The sequence below is a fragment of the Anopheles bellator genome, chromosome 2, assembly GCF_943735745.2.
Source record: "Anopheles bellator chromosome 2, idAnoBellAS_SP24_06.2, whole genome shotgun sequence".
NCBI classification, from domain to species: domain Eukaryota; kingdom Metazoa; phylum Arthropoda; class Insecta; order Diptera; family Culicidae; genus Anopheles; species Anopheles bellator.
Window position 1 is genome coordinate 72,178,828 of NC_071286.1, and position 20,962 is coordinate 72,199,789.

A 20,962-nucleotide genomic window follows, 5' to 3' on the forward strand; every position below is an offset into this window, starting at 1 on the left:
GAGTGAGCAAAGTGGTGAATTTCGGGTGAGAGTGAGCAAAGTGGTGAGAGTGTTACAGCACTTCGGCAGTTTCGGTCCTGTGATTTTCGTTTGTGAAAGAGTTAGGAGTTAATAACTTGTGGCATTCCGTAAAGCCATCTTTTTGGCACTATTCTGCCCGGAGGCGCATCCGCCCACCGAAGTCACTAAAGTGCGGGCCCTGCCGAGTGAACCGTTCACACGAAAACAGTTTTGGTGCGGAATGAAAAGCAGCACATTGTACGATCCCGAAGACCAGCCACGAAAAGCACATCTTTTTGACAAGATGGCCGCCGATGACGAGCTCAACGTTGAGGAAATGCTTGAAGCACCGTACAAAAAGGAGGTAAGTGCCCACTGTTTACCTGAACCAAACTATACCTTTTCACCTCTATTATAATTATAGCTATGTGTAATAGAATATTTAATGTTGGCGTCCGTTCCGTGACTACTTTTACGGGTGTCGATGTTGTCCGAAAGTTGCTTGCGATGCGTGGTGCTGCGTAGCGCTAGTGCTGCGCCGTGGATCGAGTAGAGAGGATGGAACCCACTGTGTGTCATCACCTTAAAGTTTGTGTTTTGAGCGAATGTTTTCCATTTTCTTTCCTCTGCGCTCGTTCCACCGCAGTGCGCCGAAACTCCACGAAGGAGTTTTATAAGAACCTAACCTAACCCATCCGTCAAACGGGAACTTTCACACAATTGTTTGTTCGTTCTATTGTAAGTGCCGCCCTCGACGATAAATCCGATGCTATTATTATATATGAATTAATCCACCACCGCAAACTATATAGTAAAGGTAAATGACATAAATTTTCCTCGTTTCTACATTTTATAGACGATACTAATGTCAGGTCCGGTATGAGTTTGGTACAGAGAATGTGTGTGTTCAGCTCCATGACAAAGGTACATACCAATTAATACAAGCCAAACAAACAAAAACAAACCATCAAAAACAATCTTCAAATACCTCCCACTTACGCTACAGTAGAAGACCGCGACCGAAGATTCTCGATCTTTCTTTCAACGATTACGCGAATTCCCGCAGCGTAAACCTTAAGTCAAAAATACACAGACCTTTCAATCAATCGGTTGCCACTTTCACTTTCCGGCTCCTACCAATCTGTTCCGATGTGGCTGATTTTGTTTTGTTTTTTATTTGTCACTTGTTTTTTGTCCCCACAAACCGCGAACAATCTCATCCCTTTTTCCCGTACCCGTAAAACAAAACCGACTCTCCGGATGGACAGAACTGAAGTGATTAAAGTGAAACTTTCTCTTTATTTTTCTAGGCTGATCTCTGTAAGAGCTGCTCTGTGTCTGCTGGTCGGAATGATAATAGTAGGCAATGAAACAATAGATCAGTCGCCAATAGACACAGCCCACAGAAAAGAAAAGGACCAGCTCCTTGCCACTTGATGTGGGTTGCAAAAAAAACTCGCGATTCATTCGGCCACGAAACCGCGGCTCACAATGATAATCACAAAAAGTACGCATTTAAACCAAACCCAGGAATCGTACGAGCGGAGGAACGATGGATGTGTGCGTGCGCGCACGTTTGTGTCAGTGGTAGTTGTTTCCTTGATCGTCGTCCTTCGCTCATGCGACTCTCCTTTCTCTCTATCTTTCTCTTCTATTACTCTCTGCATAGTGTGCAACTCTTACGCGCAGTTACGGCGATTGCAACAAATTATATATTTTAGGCCACAATGCCAAACCTGTAGAAGTAGCCTAAACACGCGTCTCTTGACGTGACATTGATTTTCAAACCCCAATACTTGCCAATTGGCCAGCTAGATGCCAAAAAACTGAAACCACAAAGTGACCATATTCCACCCGGGAGGGTGACACCGTGCTGTACGAGGCAAGTTTCATCGTTCATTGGTTTTTATTTTACTATATTTTTCTCGTCCTAGAATGACGAAACTATGCCCCGTCTCTGCGTAGTCCTCTCTATGGAGACCTCTCTGTTGGTTTCTAGATGTTCATGCTAATCTCGCATCTAACATGATACGGTTATTATGCGCTTGAACTTATGACTAAATAGCCGTACAAAATGCGCCCATCCGCGCGCATGTTTTACGTTACTTTTGTTTTCGAAGCGAGTCACTTTGGAATGTAAGCTATAGCTGTAGATGTGCGTAACGAGAACAAGCAATTTGCAACGTTTTGGACAAACCGATTGTGTAAGTTCTTGTTGCATAAAAAACACAAGTATCTCCTCGTTCTAGATATCAGCCACTACTCAACCAACCGAATTACCCGATAGCAAAACCGGCCTCAACGCAAAGTCTTCCGTCCTTCCACGTAAAACCATCGCCGGGTCCGGCTCGCCCCCGTCGTAGGTGCCATTGCGAGCCAAAACTTGGGGTGTCTCTTTACAGGTTCATTCTGGGGGCGAGAACAGAGTTGTCAGTCGAGCAGCCGAGTTGGTGTCCGTTGGGAGCGACTGGCTGTGGCTCAACTACGTCCTAATTTCTCTGTCGGTTTTTTCTAGGTTTGCTAAGATTGCTCGGTATCATATGTGTCTGCATCTGCACATGTCGCCTTTTGCTCTGGCCGGTTGCGAGTCGAAGAACAAAGGAGAAATGGTTATCATAATTCTTCAGGCCCCACGTTGGCGACACTCACGTCGCGTCGACCGACGTGTTCCGTTTGTTTCTCTTTGACCCTTTTTGACAGATTCTTTGCAGATTCGTTTGCAGAAGGAAGCCACGATAAAATATATATTTATATATAGTTTTTATGGTGGCCTTCGGGTGGGTCTTCACTCCCGGTCCCCCGGTGGCAGGGTTTGATGCCTACAGAAATGAGGCATAGTATTAACATCACTCTCCTAGAGACATGTAACACACTGTAGAACGTTTTCCCAAACGCGAATGAAACATTCGAGCCGACCTTAAAAGCGATATTTTCATTTTGCAGATTAATTGCTTTTATTGTGATCCACAATCTCTGGTTCAAACACGATTAAAGGTTCACAAACATGCTTTCATTCTTGCAACGGTGACTTCGATCCTCTCAAATGTAAGTTTGTGTGGTTCCCATAACCGAGTACAATGTGTTGTATTTGCAGAATCTTCGTTCGCAAACCCTTAAACCTACGACACGTAGTTGGCGTAGAACTTTGTGCGCGAAGTCCTTCGTCCAGTCGCGTTATGCTTGGCGTAGTGTTCTAATGGCCGCTAAGATGCTGCGTTACCTGCAAAGCCTCTACGGATGCTGCGTAATCGAAAACAATCAGTGTCTCTTCCTCTTTTTTCTGCGTAGGTTTACCGCGCGTCACGTTTGGTGTAACGTCCGCCCTCCCTCAACGACGACGCCCCTGAGGAGGGTGTGAAGCAAAAGGGGGCTTCGGGATCATAGACACACACAGAATTCCATCACACAGAGTGACCGTCATTTGCGAGCTGACACAAAATCAAACTACTTTTTATTGATACGCCGGCAGTGCACGCCACTGCCGCCAATGCGCTCGATGCCACCTTCGTAGTGCTTTACTAATCAATTTATATTTCTCGTTTTCTCTTTCCTCTCTTTTTGTTTGTTTATTTTCTTCTTTTTTTTTTATTCATCTCTTCTATCGCACTTCGGTCACCATCGTCTGTGGTGTCGTATTGACGAAATCGAAAAACATCATTTTCATTTTTTGAAACGAATCTATATTTTCGGTGCGAACGATATGCAACCAACCTCGGCGCGCCGTTTTCGCACACTGGCAATTAACCCTTTACCCTCCCTTGGTCTCCTGCGCTCTTGGCACGCTAAAATGTATCTTCAACCTACTCGCAGGACGAAGCGTCTCCGGTAAACAATGGCACCGGCAATGGCGAGAAAAAATCAAAGGAAAATGGGCACAGCAAATCATCATCCGGGTAAGTTTTTCCGCATTGGAAAAACGAAAAGCTTTCAGGTTTAGAAATGCATTTTATTCCCCACTCTTGCAGCCGCTCGCGAGACCGTGATCGTGCCCGAGAACGTGATCGTGAACGAGATCGTGATCGTGAGCGCGAAAAGGATCGGGACAAGGATGGCGGTGAAGGTCGCTCGCGAAAGGAGCGCTCGCGCTCACCGCGACCACGCGACAAGGAGCGTCGCCGCAGCAAAGATAAAGATCGCAGCAAATCCCGTTCACCTCACCCAGAGCGCTCCAAGGATCGCAAGGATAAGGAGCGTGGAAAGGGTGGGGGCGATCACCACCACCGTGTACCGGAGAAGCGACGTTCCCGTGATCGTGCAACTGAGCACCGACGCCGGTCCCGTGAACGCGACAACCGCCGTCGAAGCCGATCGCGTGAACCGGGCCGACGGCGGCGATCAATGTCGCCGAAACCTTTCAGGCGGGGAGGGCGAGGTCTTGGTTACGGTAACTATCGGGGCGATCGCTCTCCACCGGAAGAGATCAGCCAAGAAGATCGCGATGCACGGACCGTATTTTGTATGCAACTATCCCAGCGCATCCGAGCCCGTGACCTCGAAGAGTTCTTTTCGAGTGTGGGAAAGGTGCGGGACGTTCGGTTGATCACGTGCAACAAAACGAAACGGTTCAAGGGAATCGCGTACATCGAATTTAAGGATCCAGAGTCGGTCGCGCTAGCGCTCGGTTTGTCCGGCCAGCGGCTACTTGGAATTCCGATCAGCGTGCAGCACACGCAAGCCGAAAAGAATCGCATGGCCAACCAACCGCCGCCACCACCACCAAAGAACCCGGTCGGACCGATGCGACTGTACGTGGGTTCGCTTCATTTCAACATCACCGAAGACATGCTGAGGGGCATTTTCGAGCCATTCGGGAAAATCGATAACATCCAGCTGATCATGGACACGGACACGGGCCGTTCGAAAGGATACGGATTTATCACCGTGAGTATTTCGCCTTCCACTTACAGTTTTCCACTTAACGTAATTTGCTTTTGGCATACCCTTGACTTGGTTATGATGTTTGGTTTATGATCGAGGGGCAAAAGTATGCTAAATCGAATGGGTATCTTGTTCTCGTACGAACAGGATCAAATCTTGCTACAAATGATTTTACTCGACCGAAAGGAGTTCAATCGTACCGAAGAGTGAGATTTGACAAATGCACTACAAATCATAAATCGAGGCCTTTCTGTTGCATACTCTTTTGGCGCGAGTCCCTTGATTGTTGGTCCATAATCGAGGGTCTAAAGTATGCTAAAGTGCTTTCTAGATAGATCGTATAAAAGTTTATTGTTTTCCTTAAAAAATATTAAAGGAGAATCTAATTGTCAGCTGATCGTACACGATCTTTGAAAGCAAGGAAGGATGAATATGGTTTTCGCATACCCTTGACTTGGTTACGATATTTAGTTTGTAATCGAGGGGCTAATGTATGCCAGAGAAACATTTGCGATCTTGCCGAAAACAAAGTTTCATCATTGTCCGCCATCGATGAAACCGTTTACACCGTGAGGTCGCACATTTATTGTAATATCTATTTTTCGAGCACTCAACACTAACTTTCTTGTCTCGTCTTTTCTCTTACATCTAGTTCCACAATGCCGACGACGCAAAGAAAGCCCTGGAGCAGCTGAACGGTTTCGAGCTTGCCGGTCGCCCGATGAAGGTTGGCAACGTGACCGAGCGGCTGGATGTGACCACACACGCTTCGCTCGACACAGACGAGATGGATCGTAGCGGCATTGAACTCGGTGCCACGGGACGATTGCAGCTCATGTTCAAATTAGCAGAAGGAGCCGGTCTCGCAGTGCCCCGTGCTGCGGCCGATGCCCTCCTGGCGACGGCGCCCCAACCCATTCCACAGCAACCCATCCAACAGTCGCCTCCGATTGCCACCCAGTGCTTCCTGCTGTCGAACATGTTCGATCCCAGCACGGAGACGAACCCGAGCTGGGACGTGGAAATACAGGACGACGTCATAGAGGAGTGCAATAAGCACGGTGGAGTGCTGCACGTCTACGTCGATAAGCTGTCCCCCGCTGGCAATGTGTACGTCAAGTGTCCCAACATTGCGACGGCCGTGCTAGCTGTGAACGCACTGCACGGTCGGTGGTTCGCTGGACGCGTGATCGGTGCGGCGTACGTGCCACTGGTCAACTATTACAACCTGTTCCCCGATGCTGCCCAAATGGCGACGCCCTTGCAACCGAAAAGATTGGGTTGAACCACAAAATGTGAAGTGTAGAGACGAGAGATAACTCTCGTTTGATTCTTTTGCTTGACTAACCGAATTCGAAACTTTTGATCGCTTTCAAATGTGAACAGCAATAGTCGTATTCTTGCGACGGGTCTCTCGTGGGTTGTTGTGTTGCAACCAAGCTAATACAAAGGGGAACTGCTACGGATCGATTTCTTTGAGTAACATGTGATAGAAGGTCGCAGAGCCACCCCAGCCCCAAGTACACCCACTTTCGTGTGTATTAATAACTATCCGTTTGATAGGATGTTTGGATGACAACAAATTGATTGATAATTTCGGAGCATTCGAAAAAGGACAACATGGCCCATTCATAGCAGAATGCCTGTATTAGGCATTTGTGTATTGCGCACTTTGCGAAGTCTCTGTGTGGCAAGCAATTGGATGGCGTGTTAGTAACATTGTAACATTGTAGTAATAGTAAGAAAACCAAACTAACAAGTTAAACAACAGCCTTGTACAAAAGATGCATTGAATCCTGTGTATCTCGTTGGGCGGGAAGCGAATCTGAAAGGCCGCCGTCAATTTCTTATCCTTAGTAATAAAACACTTCGCATTGGGTATTCGCGTGCTAAAAGGGGGACATAAGAGGCAAATGGTTCGAAGGACAGGAGTAAAGGTGTCATTAATTATTATTATTAAGATAGTGTTAGGAATTTTAGCATGACTAGGCGAGGTTCGCACAGTGTACAGCCGATGACGCTGTAGTTTGTGTGAAGGAGAAAATTAGCAGAAGCGAAGATACTATCGAAGAACGCGATCGTTGTATTTTTGTTGCCCAAAAACGAAACAAGAAATAAATTTAAAGTATACTTTATTGCTTTTACTCAGAGTTCCGTGTACTACACATCAAATGTTTGGTACATACAAAAATATACACGCTGTTCGCCTTCCCAACGTGCAGCTTACTTCTCTCCGGTTGTCGACGACGGCTTCGGCGGGGGCTTCAGAATGCCCTTCCGGCGCAGATAGCGCACGATCAGTGGGGTCGCCCCGAGAGTGATGCTAATTCTAACCGGCGCAAACACCTTGTGGATTGCGTAAGCGATAACGAACGTTCCGGCACCGGCACCGGCCTTGCTGGCCAGCGCCGAGTCTCCCCAGCCGAAGCGTTCCAGCAGCGCAACCATATCTATTCCACTGTGAAGAAGAAACAAAATGAAAAAAAAATGAAACGATTTTCAACGAGCATTGCTTTAAAGCCTTATCAAATAGCTTGTTTAAATCGATCCCGCGCGAAATCAATTTAATCGTGAAACGAGTTCCGAAATATGTCGCATTAAAATCCGGCAAAAGTAACAGGAGCCAATGTTAAGCATTGGCCCATGGAGGCAGCACCTTTTCCCCTTTTCATGGCATACAAACAAAAGTGGAAACGAACCTGGAGACTAGCAGGTAACATGTACCGAGCGAGACTAAACTGATGCTAACGTGAAACACGAGCACCGTCGAGCCATACTCTTTGATTGCTTTTTTGAGGCGATCTTTGCGCGAGACGGGGACCTGCGCTTCCTGCGGGGCTATCAGTGGCTGTTGTCGTTCCTCGTTAGTCACATTAGTAGATGCATTACCTTTCGATTGTGCATTATTAACAACCGGCCCAGTTTGAAAGCCACGCGACAGCGATGATGCCAATGGCTGACACGGGCTACCAAAAAACGGACGTCGGAAACATATCGACGGTCCGATGATCGAATGATTTGGCGAAGTTAGCGAGAGCAGCTTGCAAAGATTAGTGATTGAGCCGACGCCACCCTGCGCTCGATCTGTCCTACCTTCTACTCCCTTGACCGGCCGGTCTTCGTAGCTGGACCAATCGGAGCGCACCTCCTGGCGCAGGTTAGTGTAGTGCGACGAGTTCAGTTCGTGCGACAAGAACTTGCTTTCCTGTGCCCAAGCACCGCCCGGCATGTTTAGGTGCGTGAACTTGTGCATTCCCCCAAACGGGCTCGGCACATTGCTCTGCATGGCCGAATTTAGGCTTACGGCACCGCGGCAATCGTACGATTCGACGTGCGGATCGATCGCCATGTTAGCCGACGAACTGCTGCCCATGTCTACCGTCACATCGATAGGGCTGCCGCTTGGGGTCACCGATTGGTGCGTTAACATTGCGGACGCGTTAATGTCGCGCGAGCGGAGTGGCGAAAAGCGGCTCGTCTCGGTGGCGTCGATGTTGGGCGGAAGTGGTAAAACGGCCGCCAGCGGATAGGTGCGTTGAATCGTCATGTGCAGTCCAGATGAATGCTGCGGCGTTTGCTTGACCGACCCAGCGGCGCCACCTGCAACAGTAAGTAGGTTAAGTTAGAACGTGATTGTAGAATGAAATAATGTCGTGGCCATCGATATGCGAATGCTCGTCAAACAACGTAATTGACTGATTTGATGTGTCTTAATGACGGGAGTCTATTGCGCAGGCAAAACGACACCGGAATGTAATAAAATATTAAAAAAAAAAACAGTATAGCGTCATGTTCACTGCTTAGGAATGCAAATTTCTCCCACACAAACACGCAGAGCAAACGCTAATGCAACGCCAAACGGGAAATGCGACACATCTCCACTCAGGCAAACAATGTTGCAACTTGCGATCGCAGAAACCGGTTGTAACTGGTTGCACCGCGATCGGAGCTTTGTTTTGAAATGGCCTACTACAATTTGCAACCGAAGCACCTTTGGTAACTCACCTTCCAGTGTGCCGATGATACCGGTAGACATTGTTCGCTGTCCGCTGGCGGCGGTTTTGGCCAAGGCGACCTTGAACACTTGCTGCACTTGCTGCGCCATCCTTCCGATTGCCGTGGAAACCTTTTTCGTTATTTATATGCGCGCCCTTGAACTTTATAGTCTATGCTTTATGCGGTAGAATCATGTATTGGAGAACGAACAATAGTCTTTAAAACAAATTCTCGCTCACCAGTGAATAGGGAACGGCGCCAGCGCTAGTACAATGTTCTACAATGACTGAGGAACGACTGAACCGTTTTTGCAACTGAAGCCACGCATACCCCCGGGCGCATGAAACTATGTCTCTTTATGAAAGGTCCCGCGTCCCACGTCCCACGCCTCACCCGACCGCGTTTAAGGGATGACGAGATTCGTTGAAACGTTCGCCTTCGTCCGGGATGTTAGTCTTTCTTGCGTTTTTTTATCCGCGTATTAGCACCAGCCGTGTATGTATTGTGCGGGCGTTTTTTGCTGTGTGACGAGAAAAACAATAAAAATGAACATGAAACCGAACTTCGAACAACCAAAATCGCATATAAATGGCACACTAAGAGAAATATCCTTCTAGAAGCTTGGTTATATTGCCCTAGGAGGATGGTTCCAGATTCTTGTATCCGCACATTCCGGGCTGTGACCGTAAATGGCTGCTCAAAATACTATTTTTGTACACCACAACGGGAGACGAGACGAAAGGGAGGTTTAACACAGAAATGATCGACAGCTGATTGAGTACAAACGCATCGACATGAGAAAGAGCTCCGAAAGAAAGTCTCATTTAGCAGAGGGCAAAGTCTCTTCCCGTGAACCGCGTTAGATCCATTCAAACAAGAAGTAAAGGAAAATTACCACCTGATCTGCGCGTGATCGACCACGAACCGGTTCGTGGATGGGGCATATGATTGGACCATTGGGATAAATAGGAGGCAATTGAATTAATTGAGCGATGGTCTGCTAAAGTTGTTCCGCATAATCGTGCGGCGTGTCTGGTACTCCGTAGTCTGCTCGTGGTTCGAATGAGTGCCGGTTTCTGCAACATGACTCGATCTTGGCTCCTCAGACATCGGAGTGTTAACAGCCTTTTTACCTCACATTAAGCCAAATATAGTCAAACATTTTCAAAATAAATTTTGCAACCTCATTGACACAAAGGCAAACAATAGAGAAAAACCATTCGTTTTATCGGTTCCGTTTTTCTTATCAGTTTGGACTGATAAACTATTCACCTGCTTCCAATGATCATTCCAATGAGTGGAGAAAATGTAAAACTGGTACAAAATTGCTCAATGCTAAAAAATTGCTCTTAAAATTGCTGTAGCTCTTAAAAATGGTTTAAGCGGTTGGGTGGAATAAAAACCTGTATTTTAATAATAACTTTCCATTTTTTGTGTTTTGATGAACGTCCAAGAAGCTGTTTAATGTGGATATCGCAAGGCTTTGATATGGAGGAAATTCTTTTTAATCCCCAACACCCCAAACCCAACCCAACCCCAAAACCACTACGTTGCTTTTGCAAAACTTACCCGGTTCCTAACAAAAAATCTTACTAAGGATTTATTAAAGGAAACTACGAAAATATAAACATCACCAAAATATAACCATTTGTTGACATTAAACGTCAACCGGTTGCCCCTGGAGCTAGCAACCCTCAGAACCAAGCAATTAATCTACCATTTCGTTCGAAAGCTCGGAATCGAAAAATACAATTATCAAAAACGTCATAATAAGGTATATTTTATTCAATTAGTCATTTCCTGCATTAATTTCCTCAAATCACTCGCGGTGGCGAGGGACAGGTCCGTTGGTAGCTCGCCATCGGCACTTGAACGTGCAGTTTGGTTGGAAGAATCTCGTTCCTTTTTAAGGGTTTCTTCCGTAAGCTTTTCCTTCCCTTCCGGGCTACCGCTGTACGTTCGCTCTACAATCTTCAACTCGCCGAAACAGACTTCTCCTATCGCAAGAGGCGTCTTTACATCCGAATCCCGATACACGAGCTGCCGTCCGTTCAGTAGCTTAAAGCTCGGAACATCTTCATGCTCTCGCATCCAAAGAGGGCTGGTTAACATTTGCTGTTTAACGAAGTTTGAAGCCTTGTAACATTGACCGGAACAGAAGTTTTTCCTCTCCGTGATGTCGAACACCTTATTGCGTGTCACAGAAATCGCGTACTGCTGTTTGGGAATGCTGTGTATGAAACATACTTTCGGTCAATCAGCTACCAACCGTGCGTTTGATGTGTGCTAAGGCTTACTTTTTCAACTCCGTATCGCACAGGGGGTAACCGCAAAGTTTCACTATGGCCCGCTCCTGAATGATGTCTTCCATGTGGCACTGGTTGATGTCCCTTAGCATCGTGAGAAACTCTTCCTCTAATCGTCCCGGTTCTATCAGAGTTTCCACGATACGCTGCGCTTTTGCGTTGCATTCTTTTTTCTTACGCAGCGCCTTCTGAAGCTGTTCTTTGCTGCGGTTTGAGAAGGTTCCAGTCAGAAACGAATTGCCAAGTTCGGCTCCAAACGTACCTGAAGTTCCGCGCTCGACGAGGAAGGTTCGCGCGATTAATTTTTGTTGCCGCTTCCTTCGGAGCGTGGCCATTACGGAAAACATTTATGTCTTCGTTCCACATTTCGTATTATTTTGTTGGCAACGATTGGAACCATTCGCGATTATCGGAACGTAAACAAAACACGAAAACGCTAACCGTTTGACATTCCGACATCCCTTCCCAGTGCAAATTGTATACACTATACAAACTGCCTTTCAGTTCACTTTTAAATATCCTTTGGCCGTTTCACGGTTCAATAGTTAATACTGTTGTTGTCATTTAATCCAACAATCGCATCGGAAAGGAGATGGTTTTTTGGTTTTCTTTTAGCATGATCATTGATCTTTTCGATACACTTTTTCGGCTACGATCGTTCCTTACACGATGCGTGCTCTTTGGCTTTGGGTATTACTTGCTTCATTTGGTGCACATTCTGCTTCGTTTTCCGCATCTCTGTCCATCTGCACGTTGTGATGACGCGCTGTGTGCCTCTTCAGCAGCGAAGATTGAATAAACGTTTTACCGCAAACATCACAATTAAATGGCCTTTCGCCGGTATGCGTCCGTTCATGGATCGTGAGCGTACGTTTGCGAGTGTACGCCACCCCGCAGACACAAGTATAAGGCTTTTCTCCCGTGTGCGACAGTTCGTGCCGCTTTCGATCGGAAGTATTGTAGAAACACATTGGGCAGTAACTGCACCGGTACGGTTTTTCACCCGTATGAAGCCGCTGGTGGAGCCGCAGGTGTTGTGGCACTTTAAACTGTGCCGAACATACGACACACTGGTACGGCTTTTCATCCGAATGGCACACCCGAAAGTGATCCTCCATATTTCGCTTACGAGCGAATGATTTCGAACAGTAAGAGCAACCGAATGGTCGCTCCGTTTGGTGACAAACTTGATGATTTTTTAGGTTGAGTTCGGAGAAGAAACGCTTCTTACAAACAGTGCACACAAACGGTCGTTCCCCGGTGTGCGATCGCTCGTGGATCGTTAGTAGCGCATTGCTTACGGCACGGAAAGGACACTCACGGCACGGGTACAGTTTTCCCAACTGGTTCGATCTCACAAACTGATGAATGCGCAGATTTTTCGATGAGTTGAACGCCCGAAAACAAACGTTACATTTGAATGGCTTGTCCGATTGCTGCCGTTGTTCATTCCACCGCAGCTTGAGAGAATGGAGCTGCTGTGCGTGCTCCACTAGATCCAACTCGTTTTCAAACATCTCTTTGCAATGTGTTACACAGCAGAACCTTTGACATTTCAGCTCACTGCCATTTGCTTCCTTTATCGGACATTGCTCAAGTATATCGATATCTAGGGACTGTGCAGGAACGGTATCGTCATCCTTTTCTTCTAGGAGTTCAGGCTTTCTCTGGCACTCAGTGCAGATTGCTTTCGTCGAGTCTGAGCCCGATATATCAGCACCGTCTGGTATCGGTCGTACCATGTAAGATTGCCCAGAATCGTTGCTAGGCTTGCCACACACATAGCAAGCGGTGGAGATGATTTCGATCGTCCTATACTTATGATCGATCAGTTCACCTGTGCCCTGCGCTGGAATCGAGCCCGGCGCCACGCCATCACGCTCTTCCGTACTCGTGCTTCGAAGAGATTTGTCCGACTGGAGCAGTTTGTCTCGAAACGAGTACACGGTTTGCAGCTCTAGAAAGCATCTTCCACACATGTTCTGGGGGAAGCAATCATTCTCCGAGATCTGCAACGGATAATGGGAGCAAAGCTCCTTCAACGTACGGATCTCAAACTATCGTTTTACATTCTACCACTTACCTGTAGATTGAACAGCTCGTTCATTACCATTCCTACGGGAACATCGCGGAAGAAAACACGAAAAATCGATATCAATCCGTCCTCCTCTTCACCCAGTTGCTCCAAACAAACACGGCACAAGGATTGCATTTTCACGTTTCCTGCTGAACCATCCCGTAAAGATTAGTTTACCCACCAATGCACCAATTTCTTGCCCAACAAAATATGCTGCGATTGTTGACAAACATTGGCGCTGTCAAACTGACAGAAGGCAGAACGTTTCAAAACAAATCACATTTTCACGTGTTTTTGGGGAAATTTGCACAGCGTCGAGAAAAGTGAAGTAAATTGCCTAGTTTGAAGCGCACTGACAAAAAATGGCCGAAGTAATTGAGCTTAGGCGTGAGCAATCGATCCGCGAGTACGAGTGTATGAAACATCTGAAGCTGTTTACGGACGACGAGATCGGTGCGATCAAAACGAAGCGATTCAACCTGGAGTACAAGGTGGAGCGCAAGAAAAAGAATTTGGCCGACTTTATCAGCTACATTGAGTACGAGAACAACTTTCTTAAGTTGTTGCACGAACGACGCCAAAAGTTGCACATCAAGCACGAACGGTTGAGCCTAGAGGTTAGCGTACGCAAGCGTATCCGAGTTTTGTACACGAGAGCCATTACGCGATTCCCGCATGAGTACAGACTTTGGGTGCATTACTTGGGGAACTGCCAAAAGCGTCGAGAAATTGCTGCCGGTTCGCGAGCGCTTGACAAGATGCTAAACTTCCACGGTGAGAAACCGAAGGCCTGGATCAATGCCATGAACTGGGAGTATCGCCAAGCGAAGAACATGGCGCGCGCCAAACACTACACCTTCCGTGGCCTACAGCGTCACCCCGAGAATTCCGACATACACCTCACGTTCATCGACATGCAGATGGCCGAGGCGTTGGCCATCGCTAAGCAGTCCAACGAACCAGTGGAAGAGTTGATGTCGGAGGAGAATGTTACTCTCTGCAAAGCACTCGATACTGCTACGCTCGTTTACGAGAACTATGCGCACAAAGATGTCGATTTTTTCCGACAACTGCTAGGAAAACTGAAAAAGTATCGGCCACTGTCGAGTCGACTGGCGCAAAGTGCGATTCAAGAAATGCAGACAATTCTCGCGCATGATGAACAGATGTGGAACTTACTGGCCAGTCTAGCCCTCGAAGGTAACGATTTCCTGCTGGACAACGATGACGAAAAGCCGCCTACATTCAAACAGCGTTTGGACAGGTGCATCGATACATTCCGCACGGCCATCGAGAAGCTGCCGACGAAAAAAATGTACGCACTGTACATCGAAACGATGTTGAAATTGAACGACGTTGAGCAGGTAGAACAGAGAGCCACACGCAAAGCACTGGCAAAAGCCTTCCGCGAAACTCTTCTCTCCGATCAGCTGGACGAGCAGAAGCTCGTACAATACCTCAAACTGCTGCTCCACAATGAGACTCCCAACGAAGAGCTCGTAATGAATGTGATCGACAAAGGACTGCAACAGTGCCCGGAATCGATCGACTTCTGGATCCTGTACTTGCGCTATTTGACTCGCAAGGAGGTTGACGCCGGTCAGGTGGAACGAATGTTCCAACAAGCTTCGAAAAGCCTACCGGACAACATCAATCAATTGCCGCTTTGGAAGGCTCTCTTCCAGTACTATCACTCGCGGCCCCACTTGCCTGGCAAAATGGAGCAAATGTTCCGCAGAGCGGTCCAGCAAGAGCCCTCCATTTCGCACCACTTCCAACCACTCTATCTCGATTTTCTGCTGGCAACGAAAAACAGCATTGCCGCGGTCCGGACCGAGTACCTGCGGTTGGTGAAAAATTTTACCACCACGCTAGAGGTGCACCAGAAAATGGCAAGTTTGGAAGCGGCCCAACCGCAACCGAATGTCACCGAGTGGCGCAAGTGCCTCGAGCAAGCAACGCATTTCTACGGTAAATCCAACTCTACCGTTTGGCTGGAATACATCCAGTTTGAGCTCGAGCACGGGACGCCACGGAACGTGCACGCGCTCTACGAACGGGCTAAAGGCACACTGGAACCGGAAAGCTTTGCCGATTTCCTACCGCAGTATGAACTATTGAAGAATCCGCTGATTTAGTGCCTACCCCTTTATGCATTTCTGCGTTACACAATGCCGATTGTGAATAAAAAGATTATGTTTGAACGAACACCAATTGAAGGCTTTTCATTTTCCTTTCGTTCTGCGGGTATACCTACAGCTCCAAGCCCGCCAATTCATCATCATCATCGTCGTGGGCGAGAAAACTGGAAACATTAGTCCCATCAGGACGCTGAAATCCTTCCTTCGTAGAACAAGCACCAGCTGGGGACGTTTTGGAGCGCAACACAAACTGATCGATCGGTCCGAAAGATTTTGCAGCCGGCGACAGGGACTTGTCGAGGTACGGTCGAATCGATCCGGCATCACTCGGAGCCTCTACGTGCGATGCTTCGGAAAAGTCCTCGTTACAGAGTCCGACCTTCGTGAGGGTGGTCTGTTTGCGCTGCAACATCGCCCAAATAATGTCGTCGGCCGTTTTCTTTGCCAGCAAGTAGCGTACCGTCACGTTGTCCATCTGGCCGATACGATGGGCCCGACTCTCCGCTTGTGCCAGTGTCTGTGTGGGTCAATGGATTGTTTTACTCGCTTCGAAGGGATCACGTTTGAGAAAATGTTAAGCATAACCGCACTTACGGCTGGGTTCCAATCGAGCTCCGCGAACAGTACCAGCTGGGCAGCCGTGAGCGTGATGCCGGCATTGCAGGCCTTCAGTGAGAGCACGGCCGCCCGGCAAGAGGCATTCGTTTGGAACTTGTCCACTAGTGGCTAAAACAAAAATTGTATAGCAGAACCATTAGCCACTCTTCACATTTGTTTAATGCCAATCAATTACCGTCCGCAAATCCGACCTGGTCGACCCATCGATGCGTATAAAGTCTACCTTACGCTTCGAAAGGCACTTTTCGATAGCATCGAGCATTATGAAGTGATGGGCGAAGATGATAAACTTTTTACCCTCCTTCAGCACCTCTTTTAGGTAGGCACTAAAAACAATACGTCGTTAGTGGGAGCGCTGGGGTTGTGCGATTTCTGCCCTACCTACCACACGGCTGGTGCCTTCGCTTGGGCCGTCATGCTGTAGTATTTTATTAGAATGTCCTCTCGCTGGCGGCCCTTGCTTTGGCTGTAATCGCTGGCGTAACAATCCATGTCGCTCCCGATCTCTTCGTTCGTCCACAAGTACGACGGATCGAGGATCACCGTTTCGCGACTCTTTTCCGTCAGTTCCGACATAACCTCATCCTTCGTGCGACGGATCATAAACTTACGCGACAGCAAAAGATTCAGCTCGGTGAGATTCGACTGGCCAGAGGCGTCCCAACCGAAGTTACTCTGCTTCCCGGCACAGTACCGCGTGCTGTACTCCTTAAAACTGCAAAACCGTTGATCGAGCATCTGCAGTTGAGTGAACAGCTCCACCGGCCGTGAAAGTGCCGGTGTGCCGGACAGTAGAATGATGCGTTTCGCTTTCTTGCTCAACGCTATGGCAACGATGGTACATTTGGCTTTAAAGTTTTTCAGCGTGTGAGACTCATCGAAAATCAGCGTTTCGAACCGGTGCTCCAGTAGCTTATCACAGCAACGCTCCATCAGCGAGTAGCTCGATATCAGCACGCGGCAGTCACCTATATTATCCTGACCGCTGTTCAGTACAACAATCCGATGGGCAGGGATGCTAGGCAGCAGTTGGCGCAACTTTGCCGCCCAACTGTCGCGTGTCGTAGCTGTCGTGCAGATCAGTAGCGGCCAATCGTGTTGATAAAAATCGGCCACTGCGATGGCCTGGTATGTTTTGCCGAGACCCATTTCATCTGCGATCAGCACCCGGCCACCCTTGTCGATGGCAAAAGAGACGCCATCCTTTTGAAAATCGAGTAAAGAGTCGACCAGCGTCGTGTCGATAGCATTCAAAAATACGTGGCCCGGTTTTGGCTTTGGCCCACTGGAAAATTCTCGCATCACGAACGAAGGAATCGGGCTGAGGATAACGTTCGGGTGCAGAGTGGCTACGCGCGTTTGTAGTAAACTGTAATCCGTTAGCTCGAACGTCCATTTCTTGGTGTTTGGTTCTGCGATAAGTCCATGGGTAAAGGTTATTTGTTTATCACTAAAGAATGTAGCATACGTACCATAGGACTTGGATGGAATTCGTTTAAATATCTCTATCAGTGGCTCGCTGTAGCCATTCGTTTCGGCGATGAATCTTTCCTCCGAAACCAAGGAACAAGCGCACGTTACGGTTCGCGCAAAGATTGGTGCAACCTTTGTCGGTGTATCCTTTTTCGTGGGTCTAGAGTATGGTGAGAATGTATTGCGCTGGTCCCGCAGCATACGCTGGTGAGCCGGATTGCTCGTCGCAGTCCGTTCATTGTTTTGTCCATAGAACGAGTTAGCGGTTAGGGTCGCGCCCTTGCTTGGCCCGCCTGACTGCGCCGGGTTCGCCGCTGCCGGTGTGCTCACGGCGTTTTTGTTGGAGTTTTTACGAGCATTAAGTCGCTCTATGGCTATTCTCCGTTTCTCGGCTATTTGTTCCGCCGAACATGACATGGTACTCGGACAAACAAATATCTTTTCCACACAATAAATAGCACTTTTAACAATTTACTTTTCACCTAACTACCAAATACGAACTCTCGAAACGCTCTGTCAAAAATGCCGCGCAATTTGATGTTATTTACATGGGTTTGTCTGCACTGCTACAGAAACAAGGCAATGAAATAAAACAACTTCAGCACGTAAATAAATCTTCAGGATTCTTTACAAAATATATTTGTTGTACAAATATTAGCGTTTGCGTATTATTACCAATATTACCGTTGAATTGCAATGCAAAAGAAACTGGAAAAACTTTCTCGTTTTAAAAACTGGCAACCTTGATTGTGAAATAACGATCCCCTGAAGTCCCCTGAAGCAAAGCGTTTCCGGATCGTTTTGACAGCTTTCATTTATTGCACTCCGGCACGGAATCCGGTAAAGTTGGTTACGATTTGCCGAGTGCTGCGCGTTCCACAATTTGCTCATTATTTTTAAAGATTTAAAACGCAAATAATGAATAAAGTAGTGACGACATTTCTACGAAGAGCGCCCCTCGGTCAGTGGTCACACAATGTCCGAGGATTTCACCTTCTCAGTAGGCTATGCAGCTACCGAAGTGATCTAGCGCTGGACACAATCTATCCGAACAGCAATCTTCGTCTGTACACACCGCCAGCACCGCCGGTAGGAAGTGAAACGTGAGCGTGGCACAAGTTTACCCATTCTGTTGTGCATTCTTTTCTTCCCCAGGCCAAACCAGATGGTACTTTCAATGGTTACGTACCCCTAGACAAGATCAACATAAGCTACAGCCGCAGCAGCGGTCCCGGTGGACAAAACGTAAACACAGTGAGCACAAAGGTTGATGTACGGTTTCACCTAGAAACGGCCACTTGGCTCTCGGAAAACACTCGGAAACGTCTTGCACAATTGGTAGGTCGTGGGATCGTGGGAGCGTCCTGACCTCACGGGTTCACACCACAGGTGGTATGATAACCTACTTCGGTTACCTCTTTCTCAGCAAAAAGGACGTATTACGAAGGATGGCTTTCTGGTGATCAGAAGCGAGTTAACACGCTCGCAGCATGTCAATACAGCCGATGCACTGGAAAAGTTGCGTAACTTCATTCGCCAAGCGGAGCAACCCATTTCAACGGAGCCATCGGTTGAAACAGTGGAAATGCTGCGTCGGAGACATGAGAAAGCAACGCGAGAGCGACTGGCGATCAAACGGAAGCGATCGGACACAAAAGCTCAGCGACAGACTCCACTTTTGTAGGAAGTCCGGATCACTAGGAATATAGTTCGTTGGTCGTGAACGATGGTCAATAATAAAATAGGACGTAGCAATAATTTTCGGATTTTTCACAATCGAAATGCGATGTGAAGCGAACCATGTAAACAGTTGATATGTCAAACCGAGCGGGAGGATTGACATATAAACATTAAACTTTCATTCGCGTCTTGGCCAAAACTGCACGCAATCTGCCTACGCGTTTTCGGTTCGGTGCTGCGTTTTGTTGCGTATGCATTTTGTAATCAGTTTGTGTTGTTTGCGAGTGAACACCCGCTGCTGTGTGTAGCAGAATGGAGAATCCTGTGGCCCCAAAAATAAAACTGGAAGAGGGGCACTGTACCGATGACCGCGACCAAAATGCCACTAGTGAAGAGCAGCTAAAGAAGCACGAGTTAAGCTTGAACCTAGAGATGCCACCACTTAAGGGAACTGGTGGGTTGTTTACCGACCAAACGCCAACACCGACTCGCTTGATCGGCAAATGTGAAGAGGTTGGGCTGTTCGAGGATCTTCAGAAAGTGAACCCTTTTGATGAAACGTTCCGACGGGCCGTTGAATCGCGATCCTCCGTTGGCACTCCATCGACAGAACAGCCGCCTTCCGCGGGCGAACTCACGATACCGAGTCGAACCGCGGACGGCGAAACCCTTCATACTCCGCATGTTTTTCCCGGCACGGTTGAAGCAGTGGACAATACCGATGGAGAGGCCAAGCAACGGGGCAAAAGAAAAATACAACAATCACAGCGCACCACAGTGCCACCAGACGGCATGAAATCTTCCACGAAACGCGTTGTAGATATTCTCCCGAAACTGCCGTTATGTCAGCCATCAGTACCAACTTGTGCTACGATTCCCGTGCTAGTCATGCCTCCCGTTGTAGTACCCAAAATACTGGCCCCAGTTACCATTGGACAGTCCATCGGTTGGGGTACCCATGTGAAGGAAAAGTTGAAGAAACACCTACAAAAACCGCGTAACCCGTCGCAGGAAACGGACAGAATTCAGGGGCAAAGAATCCTTTCTTCTAGTGACAAAGGAATCGCAAAAAGCTCGAGCAAGCCGGCGAATTATTCTAATGATAATAAGGAGTCACGTAGTGAAGATATCGATAAGCACGAACGGTGGAAGGCTGCGGCCAAACGGTACAGGTAGGGAAAGCAGACGTTGGCCATTTGACTATTTTGTAATACAAGTCTCTTCCTTGTAGGACCCGTGTGAAGGAGAGCCAAGACAAGCAGCATCGACACAACATTGAACTAGAGGCTGAAATTTTGCGGCTAAGGACCGAACTTGTCGCGCTGAAGCATGCTCATCGTAATTGCTCCGTAACGCGAGAAATGAAGCTTGCGGTGTCACAACCACACTCATCGCTACAAAATACCAGCGGAGCATTGGAATCGGACGGACCACCAACTAAAGTAGTGGCTGGTAGTACGTGCATGAAGACAACCCACCGATCTTCAAACACCGATCAACCAGTTGCGTTGTCCGAGCCACAAGTGCGCCTGATCACATCGCGCATTATAAACGGTCACACAATGAACAAAAAGCCTATCTTCTTTGTGATTGCTCCAGGACTAGAGCCCACGTCCCCGAGTTGTGCAGTCGCCGAAGGTTCATCCTCTGATAAGTCTGCACGTATTAAAGATTAAGTTAGTTCAGCAATGAGTGCAGCAATAAATTAATAGGGTATTTTATTAGCATTTTGATTTCTTTTTGTGAATTTAATGCTCCACACTGTTGTCCATTCCCGAAGGGAGGTTTGGTTT

At 47.6% G+C, this 20,962-nt stretch overlaps 8 protein-coding genes across 10 annotated transcripts; 4 read left to right on the top strand and 4 right to left on the bottom strand.

Annotated features, from left to right (window-relative positions):
- The first annotated feature begins 63 nt into the window (after positions 1–63).
- On the top strand, positions 64–7,028 carry LOC131211868 (RNA-binding protein 39). The gene is made up of 4 exons (XM_058205522.1): positions 64–364; positions 3,811–3,893; positions 3,966–4,881; positions 5,531–7,028. The coding sequence occupies exons 1-4, from the start codon at positions 242–244 to the stop codon at positions 6,161–6,163; spliced, it is 1,755 nt and encodes a 584-aa protein (XP_058061505.1). The 5' UTR covers positions 64–241; the 3' UTR covers positions 6,164–7,028.
- Positions 7,000–10,531, bottom strand: LOC131211869 (uncharacterized). Of its 2 annotated transcripts, XM_058205523.1 has the most exons (5): positions 10,444–10,531; positions 9,114–9,394; positions 8,884–9,044; positions 7,578–8,478; positions 7,000–7,336 (listed from the first exon to the last, which is right to left on the bottom strand). In XM_058205523.1, exons 3-5 carry the CDS (start codon positions 8,981–8,983, stop codon positions 7,102–7,104), a joined length of 1,236 nt encoding a protein of 411 aa, XP_058061506.1. In that variant the 5' UTR covers positions 8,984–9,044; positions 9,114–9,394; positions 10,444–10,531; the 3' UTR covers positions 7,000–7,101. The 2 variants fall into 2 exon arrangements, with proteins under 2 accessions (XP_058061506.1, XP_058061507.1); XM_058205524.1 differs by having other exon boundaries at positions 7,196–7,336; positions 7,972–8,478; positions 8,884–9,394; positions 10,444–10,521.
- A 103-nt stretch (positions 10,532–10,634) lies between these two features.
- LOC131210550 (putative RNA polymerase II subunit B1 CTD phosphatase RPAP2 homolog) lies at positions 10,635–11,584 on the bottom strand. Its single transcript, XM_058203810.1, has 3 exons — positions 11,443–11,584; positions 11,172–11,384; positions 10,635–11,104 (listed from the first exon to the last, which is right to left on the bottom strand). Exons 1-3 carry the CDS (start codon positions 11,544–11,546, stop codon positions 10,660–10,662), a joined length of 762 nt encoding a protein of 253 aa, XP_058059793.1. The 5' UTR covers positions 11,547–11,584; the 3' UTR covers positions 10,635–10,659.
- A 258-nt stretch (positions 11,585–11,842) lies between these two features.
- On the bottom strand, positions 11,843–13,391 carry LOC131207989 (zinc finger protein OZF-like). Its single transcript, XM_058200628.1, has 2 exons — positions 13,264–13,391; positions 11,843–13,189 (listed from the first exon to the last, which is right to left on the bottom strand). The coding sequence occupies exons 1-2, from the start codon at positions 13,291–13,293 to the stop codon at positions 11,843–11,845; spliced, it is 1,377 nt and encodes a 458-aa protein (XP_058056611.1). The 5' UTR covers positions 13,294–13,391.
- A 199-nt stretch (positions 13,392–13,590) lies between these two features.
- LOC131208664 (U3 small nucleolar RNA-associated protein 6 homolog) lies at positions 13,591–15,440 on the top strand. The gene has a single exon (XM_058201476.1). It carries the CDS (start codon positions 13,620–13,622, stop codon positions 15,393–15,395), a length of 1,776 nt encoding a protein of 591 aa, XP_058057459.1. The 5' UTR covers positions 13,591–13,619; the 3' UTR covers positions 15,396–15,440.
- LOC131208663 (SWI/SNF-related matrix-associated actin-dependent regulator of chromatin subfamily A-like protein 1) lies at positions 15,424–17,974 on the bottom strand. The gene is made up of 5 exons (XM_058201475.1): positions 17,489–17,974; positions 16,402–17,428; positions 16,192–16,342; positions 15,993–16,124; positions 15,424–15,915 (listed from the first exon to the last, which is right to left on the bottom strand). Exons 1-5 carry the CDS (start codon positions 17,904–17,906, stop codon positions 15,511–15,513), a joined length of 2,133 nt encoding a protein of 710 aa, XP_058057458.1. The 5' UTR covers positions 17,907–17,974; the 3' UTR covers positions 15,424–15,510.
- Positions 17,975–18,326: 352 nt separating this feature from the next.
- On the top strand, positions 18,327–19,303 carry LOC131209594 (large ribosomal subunit protein mL62). Of its 2 annotated transcripts, none has more exons than XM_058202696.1 (3): positions 18,327–18,585; positions 18,655–18,834; positions 18,923–19,303. In XM_058202696.1, the coding sequence occupies exons 1-3, from the start codon at positions 18,408–18,410 to the stop codon at positions 19,171–19,173; spliced, it is 609 nt and encodes a 202-aa protein (XP_058058679.1). In that variant the 5' UTR covers positions 18,327–18,407; the 3' UTR covers positions 19,174–19,303. The 2 variants fall into 2 exon arrangements, with proteins under 2 accessions (XP_058058679.1, XP_058058678.1); XM_058202695.1 differs by having other exon boundaries at positions 18,327–18,578; positions 18,645–18,827; positions 18,916–19,256.
- A 16-nt stretch (positions 19,304–19,319) lies between these two features.
- On the top strand, positions 19,320–20,845 carry LOC131207991 (cyclic AMP-dependent transcription factor ATF-2). Its single transcript, XM_058200629.1, has 2 exons — positions 19,320–20,341; positions 20,401–20,845. Exons 1-2 carry the CDS (start codon positions 19,482–19,484, stop codon positions 20,843–20,845), a joined length of 1,305 nt encoding a protein of 434 aa, XP_058056612.1. The 5' UTR covers positions 19,320–19,481.
- The last annotated feature ends 117 nt before the right edge of the window (positions 20,846–20,962 follow it).